This window comes from Salvelinus fontinalis, chromosome 32 (assembly GCF_029448725.1).
Source record: "Salvelinus fontinalis isolate EN_2023a chromosome 32, ASM2944872v1, whole genome shotgun sequence".
Lineage (NCBI taxonomy): Eukaryota > Metazoa > Chordata > Actinopteri > Salmoniformes > Salmonidae > Salvelinus > Salvelinus fontinalis.
Genome location: NC_074696.1, coordinates 33,963,154 through 33,972,123, shown reverse-complemented (window position 1 = coordinate 33,972,123; position 8,970 = coordinate 33,963,154). Strand labels below are relative to the sequence as shown.

The 8,970-nt window shown below is 41.9% G+C and overlaps 1 protein-coding gene and 1 long non-coding RNA gene across 2 annotated transcripts; one reads left to right on the top strand and one right to left on the bottom strand.

Moving 5' to 3' along the window:
• Positions 1–1,500: 1,500 nt before the first annotated feature.
• On the bottom strand, positions 1,501–6,600 carry LOC129830555 (zona pellucida sperm-binding protein 4-like). The gene is made up of 12 exons (XM_055893126.1): positions 6,089–6,600; positions 5,904–6,010; positions 5,590–5,806; positions 4,077–4,199; positions 3,828–4,000; positions 3,640–3,737; positions 3,154–3,302; positions 2,842–3,019; positions 2,121–2,256; positions 1,899–1,978; positions 1,681–1,737; positions 1,501–1,589 (listed from the first exon to the last, which is right to left on the bottom strand). The coding sequence occupies exons 1-12, from the start codon at positions 6,429–6,431 to the stop codon at positions 1,580–1,582; spliced, it is 1,671 nt and encodes a 556-aa protein (XP_055749101.1). The 5' UTR covers positions 6,432–6,600; the 3' UTR covers positions 1,501–1,579.
• An 822-nt stretch (positions 6,601–7,422) lies between these two features.
• On the top strand, positions 7,423–8,448 carry LOC129830554 (uncharacterized). The gene is made up of 3 exons (XR_008755550.1): positions 7,423–7,680; positions 7,763–7,986; positions 8,104–8,448. It is a non-coding gene; the product is annotated as an uncharacterized LOC129830554 (long non-coding RNA).
• Positions 8,449–8,970: the final 522 nt, after the last annotated feature.

Genomic DNA, 8,970 nt, shown 5'->3' with positions numbered 1-8,970 from the left:
CGAGAGAAAAGACTGGATTGAATCAGTTGACAAACGCCACCTCCTAGGGCTCTATATATGCACATGCCTGGCATCTTTTGCTGTTGATACGATTTGGAAATGTGAAACCAAGTCAGTTTCCACAGCCAAAAATGTGCTATTTCATAAAAATGTGCTTTGGTCTTCATTTAAGGTTGTGTTAAGTTAATTTGCTTGAAGAAAATGGGCAGGGTTTGTGACTGATGTAACCTAAATCACCCCATTTGCGGTTTCACAAGCGCCTCTGCCGTATGCACAAATGTCTCAATGCTGAGGGAGTGAAAGTTACCTATGGGCTAAAACACAATGACCAAGCCAGCAGGCTGCAGAACGAAGCGCTATCCACTCACCCCAACATGTTTGTAGTTTGCCAATTTCATACAAAATAATATAAAGGTGTGCATAATTACGACACACGTGTCTGAAACTTCACACAAAACAAATGCTCCCAATTTTAGATTTGTAATTTGTTTATAGCTTGGAAAACAATGGGGGGGGCCATGAATTGCATCATTGAAGACAGTGTTCCCAAGTTCATGGTTTAGTGATCACCGCGCCACTCTGAAAGTCAACTTCGGAATTGTCAGCAACAGATGACAACGGCAATTTGGTAGGGCCTGGTTTGGGATTCATCGTGAGCTTCTTGGTCTATTTGAATTATTGTTTGTGCGCAGGTGTGACACGTCACCAGGGGTAAATGGGGAGGGACCTACCTGGGATGTCTTCCTTTAGACAAATACCATCCCAAAACAAGCATTTACTCAAACTGAAAAAGTAATAACCAGAATTATCTTTTGGACAAAGTCAGGTAGACCCTTCCCCATTTGTTTGCTTCCTAGTGAATACACCCCTGAATGTCCAAAAGATGGTTTTCATTGCTAAATGTTAAACATTGAGTAAATGGTTTGTTGCTAAACATTTCACAACTGTTTGCTAAGATCTTGGTATAATGACTACACCCCGATCCAGCAAGGGCAACAAAACCTTTTCAGGGCTGTCAAAAGCTACTGAAGTCACCTGAACATGAGCTGAAGGGAGGCACTGCCTTGCACAGGTCCCAGTTTCCCAAAAACATCTTAAGGCTAAGTTTATTAGAATCCTATGGTTAATGTGAAATTAGCCTTAAGACGCTTTTGGGAAACCGTATCCAGAGAGTCACCAAGTGCAGAACACCCGACCGGGAATGATTAGCATTGTTGACAGTGCCTTGGTATAATGTCCTCTAAGACAAATCCCTCTAGGCTGCATCAAAACGCACCCAGAAGTCTGTCACCAAACAGCTAAATCACCCACTTCCCCTCAAGACAATTTGTGACACCTCTGCCGTATGCACAATTTACCAAAGCTGACAATGAGGTTGTAGTCGCCCAAGTCAGCTACGCTGCAGAGCAAACCAGTATACCATACACTGCGTTAGAGTTTGTACAATCTCACACAAAAGAAATTAAAAAGCAGACTTAAGTCTCAAAATAATGAATATAACTCAGATAAATACACAAGATTTATTTCAATATTACCACATTTCTTTAGTATGTTCAAGTATCAGATTTGTCACTGTAGATTAGTCAGACCTGGAAAACAAAGGTAGGCGTGAAAGCGAGAAGTGCTCCTACTGAAGCGAGTTACTTTCAAATCTGGGAACAAAAGATAGTCAAGACTCACATTTCATTTAAAGCAGCACTCTTCTCAGTTATTTTATCTAGTGCACATGTAGTAGATCTGGTGGGGAGAAATAAAGTGAGATTAAATACTAACTAAATCATTTTAAAAAAGGGACAAATTGTATAAAATGTAGGCCAACTACAGTTGTGCATCAGTCGCCATGTGACAATACACCAATTCAGGGAATCGAGATGCAAGTCCCCAGTCTTCTTCCTCACCTCCTAGTTGCATCAAAGCAGCGCTCTTCACAAGTTTTTTCTGTGGGCATACACACTTCAGTAGAGCACATGAAGTAGATCTGGTGGGGAGGAATGAAGTGAGAGTCAATACCAACTAAACATGTTAGACTGCAGCAACAAACAAATTGCACACAATAGTGAGCTTTTTTAAAGCCTCATTCACCATGTGACAATACACCAATCCCCATTCTGTTTCCTTACCTCCTCATCCAGATACTTGTTGGTCCGTTGATCCATGAACTGGAATGCTTGGATCATGAAGCGACGCTGGTGGCGGTTCTGCGGCAGGTTGCTGAATTTAAGGATGGAGACATTGGGGTCCTGAGGGTTGGCACATCTAGGTGAGAAATGAATCAAGAGAACTCAATGACAACTTCCTCTTGGCAGTGCAAGGCCCTCAAACTAGAAGGCTCTGGAACTCATAGGGTAAGAGTTGAATACCCTTGGTATAAGGGGTTCTGTCACATAATGGCTGTCATGCTTTGGCTACGGAAAGGGCTACACATTGGATGGGGCAGTTTATCGACATAAAGGGATCCTTCAGGATTATGGCAATGAGGCCCTTTACTTTTGAGTCAGATGAACTTGGATACCATTTGTCTGCCCCTATGGCCAATATGAAGGAAGTGATCGGTAGTGTCATTAGCCAAAGCTAGCAGATACCTATAAACTTCATTGTGCCAACGCTAGTTCGAAACTTCCTTCAACTGCATACACAGACAAACAGAGCCATAAGTTGACCTGACTCGTTAAGTACATAAAGGGACTCATTGCCAAAATTAAGAGAACATTGGAGTCCAGCCCAACCCGAGTTTCAGCCTCTGGTAAAAGCCAATGGCTGTTCAAGAGCAAGGTAGCCCACCAATACGCAATCTACAGTACGTTACGCAAATCAGTCACACCATGTCATTGCAGTGCTTACCCTTCGTGAATGAGCACCAGAACATTCTTGGCAGAGCGGGGGTAAGCCAGACAGTAGTTGACCAAAAGTGTCGCCTGTGGATTTGGAGAAGTCAGACGAACTTCTAGATACACAAGTTTACCCAGGAAGAGATGCAGGGGCTGATGGTGCCGCTTGAGGTACTTAGTATAGGTTTTGTCTGGTGTGGGGGGGGGGGGGGGGGGTAAAAGAGCAATTTAAGTGTTGGGTTTGTCAGCAATGTAAAGTATTCACAACAATGGGACAGTAACCATTATGTTCTGGCCATTGCGTGTTTACATGTCAGCCAGATACCTTCAGCAATCCTGAGTTCGACACCAAACAGTCCCTTGGATGTCACCTTTGAAGGGAATGTTACACTGGGGCTTTTCACCATGTAGCCCACACTCGCCTCTGTTGGCAGGGTACCCAGAGCTTTAGGGTAGCGGCACTCAACCATGACTCTAGAGACAAACATGGGGAGGGGGGGGGGGTACTAGTCAATCTCAGCAGGTGCATTTAACAATTCCTCAATTAGTGAGATTAAATTACATTCTGAAAGTGCCAAGAGGCAAGTATTCGTGGCATTTGCAGCAGCAATATTTGAAGTTATACACTTTGAGTTACTTAACTGGTGAATCAGCTCAATATATAGGAATACTAGGACAGAGGCATATAGCATAAACTGAAATCTAGAAAAAGGTGTAGACATTGAGATGTTCATTAAACACCAAACTGAAGAAAATGTCCAATAAGCAATGCCCATTTTGTTTGTTGCAAAATGTGTGACATCTGGATAACCTGAGGGGGTTGTCTCTGGATATTATGCCAAACTTCAGGTTAAGGGTTCGGACAGCCGTCTGTACCTCTGCTGTGTAGATCACGGTACCTCCAATTTCCTAATTAAGATCAAAACAATAGTCATTGTGTGGATCATCAAGAACCACACCAGGAGGGTTCCAGAGGGCATAATATTCTTGTCCACTTACATATGAGCGAGTTCCACATTCAGTGACTGAGAACTTGAAGACCACAAACTTATCATTGACAATGACTGGGCCACAGCGAGACTTCCCAGCAACCACAAGTTTGGTGGGAGTCACAGGGAAAGTGGTGATGTCATGGTGAACAGCAAAGATAAACTGTTTGTCTGCAGTGCACTCTGGGGAGGGAGAGCGGTACACATCAGTCCTCACTACTCAGTCAAACATGATCTTGCCCTGTGAAACAATATTTACCATCCATTGGGTAGAAGCAGGTGGAAGTTGCCGAATCCACACAGCAACCCATCACCAAACACTGGGAGGACGAGATTCCAGTGGAACCACAAGCCAAGTGCTGGTTCTGGGGAATACTGCAGCCTGAAATACAAAAAACATTGGAAGTAGGAGTGAAGATCAGTAGCCAACTAATTATACTGAATTTAAAAAAAGTATAGTGTCAGTCCCATGTTTCATGAGCTGTAAGAGCACATAAGTGTTCCATTTGTAAAGAAAGCTAATTTCTAGCACAAATGTGTTTACATCCCTGTTAGTCATTTATTCTTTGCCAAGATACTCCATCCACCTGAGGCATAGCAAGAAGCTTATTAAGTAGCATGATATTTACACAGGTGCACTGGGTACAATAAAGTGTGCAGTTGTGTCACGACACAATGCCACAGATGTCTCAAGTTGAGGGAGCATGCAATTGGCATGCTGACTGCAGGAATGTTCATTTCCCTACCATAGGCCACCTCCATTTTAAAGAATTAGGCAGTGTCCAATCAGGCCTCAACCACAGACCAGGTTTAACCATGCCAGCCCAGGACCTCCACATCCGGCTTCTTTACCTGTGGGATCGTATGAGACCAGCCACCCGGACAGCTGATGAAACTAAGGAGTATTTGTAATAAAGCCCTGGTGGGGAAAAACCTCACTCAGAATGGCTGGGCCTGGCTACCCAGTGAGTGGGCCTATACCCTCCCATGGCTACACCCCTGCCCAGTCATGTGCAATCCATAGATTAGGACCTAAATTAAATGCATTTCAATTGACTTATTTCCATATGAACTGTAACTCTCAACTGTAAAATCGTTGCATTTATGTTTGTTCAGTAATAGCTGTAAACTCAATGACCAGTGGATAGAAGTCCAGCTGAGGCACTGGAGTAGATATACCAGTTTCAATAGCACCTCTTAACTGGTCAAAATGACCAGGTTTCCAAAAGGCATTTTAAGGCCAAGTTAGTTAAAATTCTTAGGAGCATTGTTAAAAAAATAAATTGAGCCATTTCACAAATGCTCCTTTACTGACTGCCTCAGACCACTAAACCACCAAATATTGAGGTGGCTTATTCTAATGCTTAGCCAAAGAAAATAAACTTCGCACACCATAGGCTACACATGAAATATATTGAGACAAATTACAGACAGTAGCAAAACTCAATTGAACATTAAAAAGCTGTTCAATAGGTTTAGCCTACATTTTAATGCAGTCATCTCAATTTGAAACATCTAGGTCACTTGTTTGTATCACTTGCAAAGACGTCGCAAATTTGTTCTAAAGTTATCTGCAGTCACAAAGAACCAGAAAGCATGCGATTCTGTGTTCAGCGGGGAGATCTGTGTATAAAGTAATGCAGGAGGGGGGAGAAGCATCCAACGCATTTACCTATTCTAGTGGACTGAGGCAGGCATTCAATTATGAACTCATTGAAGTGAAACCTTAACGATGGTTTTTGGAAACCAGGCCCGGAACATTCATAACTCACCAGGAGACTTGGTGGGATTTTGAGGGCTGGGATTGCGAGGGGTGGGATTTAAACACTTTGAAGGAGGCCCACCATGGGCATTGCGAAGACCATTAGAGGGGGGCAGGTGTACGGTCGAGGACAAAGAGGATTTGGGGCTAGCCGCACAGGACACTGTAGAAACATCCATTATGCCAGCTTCATTGACAAACAACACCATCAAGCTGTACCGCCCAGCCTGCAGAGAGTCAGTGTGGCAATAAATGTACAATCATTCCAATGACATTTACAACATTAAATGTATAATTTAAACCGTGGAAAGGAAAAAACCCTACCTGACGCCTAATGAGGCAGCCTGAAAAGCTGACAGTTAAGACGTTCTGATATAAGGAATATCCACAGGATTCTGGGGCTTCAAGAACAGAGAGCATACTGTTGGGTCCTGTAGGGAAAGTTAAGAATGAGCAAAGTGGCCAAGTTGCATTTGATGATCTTTAAACCTATAAATAAAATAACTTACCCAAAATCTTGACTTCACTCATTGGACCAGCTGGAAGTGTTACTTTAAACTCCTCCTCACCGCACAGAACCGCTAAACTGACTGGGGCAGCTTCGGTAACGGATACCCACTTGTTTGCATCTGACTCCTCGAATTGCGCCTGGAATCCACGGTCGGCGTTAAGATTGACATTGGCGGGGTCTCCAAATTGCACTACAGCCTTGTCTTTGGTATTATTCTCCTCTGTGTCAAGGTTGTGGTGGGAAAGGGTTGCCTCTTCGGAAACGCGCTCCCATCCCGCTGCAGGCAATGCAAAGCAAAGCCAAGCCGGAAAAAAAAGCAGCGCGCTCCTTTGCCAAGCCATGGTTTCATACAATGCCTCACCGAATGCTGAAAACGATATGACAGTTCATGTCTCTCCTAGGTATATTTATTTGCAATTGGCTGCAGCTTTCTACCAATTGGAACGACGTTACTGTATCAGAATATACGTTCTCACAAGATAAACGGTAACATCTGGAGTTAATAATCTATTACGCGCCACTATGTTTGCGTTTACACAGGCAGCTCATATCTGATATTTTTTTCCACTGATCACATTAGATCTTTTCAAATCAGATCTTCTTCAGAGCTGATCTGATTGGTCAAAATATCAATTAGTTTAAAAAAAGATCAGAATTGGGCTGCATGTCTAAACGCAGCCTATGATTGGATGTTGTCTAGGGCTAGGCTATCAAATTAGAGCCCAGTTCGAATATTAGGTTTGAGTGCTTTAAAGCGGCATTCTTTCTTCCTCCCTCTGAATAGTAATAATAAACAATAATCCTAACGTGATTAGACAGGTGTTTGCAAGGGATAGCTTCACCACAAAACTTTCGCTGTCCAGTATTGTCAAATCGGGGATTATTGACAGGAAGCGTGAAGGAAATGGGACACGTTAGTATTCCAGCAGTGCCCTGGACTCAGCTCAAATATATTAGTTATGTACTTCCTTCCTGATCATGTTTTTTATACACAATCCATTTTAATCAGATGTAAATTGGTTGGTGATGTGACATTACTTTATTTTAAAAAAGTAGTACTTGTGCACACATTTTGTATGTGTTTGATACAGATAGATATGAGGCTGGTTTCACAGACAGGGCTTAGATTAAGTCAGAAGTAGGCCTTAATGTGTACTAGTTAAACTAGGACATGTAAGTAGCTTTCATGAACGTGGCTTAAATTTGGCTTAGTTAGTCAGCGACTGTAGAGTCCTGGAGTAAGGTAAGTAAGCCTAAATGAGAACACCTGTGTTAAGCCTGATTAGGTTAAGTATGAGCACATCCTGTTGGTCTAATGGTGCTCACAAAAAAACCAGAATGGAATAGAAAACACCATTACTGGAATTAATATAGAGATGAACCAATTACAGAGGCAAAAATAATTAGTTCAAAAAACTTTTGTGAATTTGAAAAAATGCTACAAAAGCATTTTTGTCAAACCATCCAGTTGTTGAAAGTAAAAACCATACTTCTGCTACTGAGCAAAAGAAAAAGAGTGGTTGGGCTGCAATTTGCAGTGAATTCAATGCAAATGAAAATGTAACCACAAGAATAGTACAACAACTTCAGGTGAGATATCTTCATTATCAGGATTTCTCATATTCATATTATTGTGACATCACGTATATTGAATGATGTCTGCCTTTTATAGACTCTGTGGAAGAACCTTAAACTGGCTTTAAAGAGAGAGACTGCAGAGATCAGAAGAGAGCGATTTTCTCCTGGTGGTGGACCACCAAGACAAGACGGAAGAATTGAGTGACTTGCTGTCTGGAATAATAGAGCACTAGCAACCTCTGGATTGTATACCAGACGATGACCATTAGGACAGTTCAGATGACAACCTGAGCACAAATGACACATATACCAAAGAAAGTAAGTTGGTTACTTCCTTTGGTAAATATATTCCACTGTCTGTGTCGATCGTTATTCTTCTCTCATTCTAAGGACCATATGAGTTTATTTGTACTTCTAACAGTGTTCTTTTTCCAGAGGAAAGCAATCTGAACAGGTTGGAAGAGCCTGTGCACAGTGAGTGTACCCTCCATCTGCTATAGCATCCATGAGAGAAGATGCTGCCACCACCTTTCAGAAGATAACCAAAAAAGATGACCATGCATGAAAAGTTAGCCAGAGGATTACATGAGCATAAAATGAAATCTCTGAAGGAAGAACATAACAGGATAATTCTACAGGTTGATTTGGATATGAAGTTAGAAGAGAGGTATGATCCCAAAAATATACAGTAATGAGACCATTTTGATTACCAGCCATGGTGAACAATATATGTAAAAAATGTTTTGTAATTTGGATATTCATGAGTGTGTATTTAAATCACCATAAACTACATTTTAAACCAGCCTTGGTTTAGTCACTCATTTAATTTTGCTGCAAACTTTTTGAATTTTGTACAGAACAAACATTGTCAAATCATTGCTGAAATAAGCCATAATGATTACATGTCATATTTAAATGCATCTCATCTAGTTGAAGTGCTGCAATGTGAAAGCAACTCTTTGTGCAAGTCCTCGTTGGTCATTGCCTGCCTCAGCCATGTGCACATCTGCGTGATCCTGATCTTCCATTAGAGGATCAGGACAGCAATGCTGCTTCAGGTAGTTGTGCAGCACAGCTGTAGCAATGATCACCTTGCAGGATCTTCTTGGCTTGAAACGAAGTGTATTGTGTAAACACTGGAATCAATATATGTATTTTTTTCCATACTCCAAACATGCACTCGACCATCCCTCTCATGCGGACATGAGCTCTGTATCTTTGCTGCTCAGCTGTTGTGGGATTTATGTATGGAGCAACTAAAAAGTTACTGACCATATCCACTGTCACCAAGTAGTAGTCCAC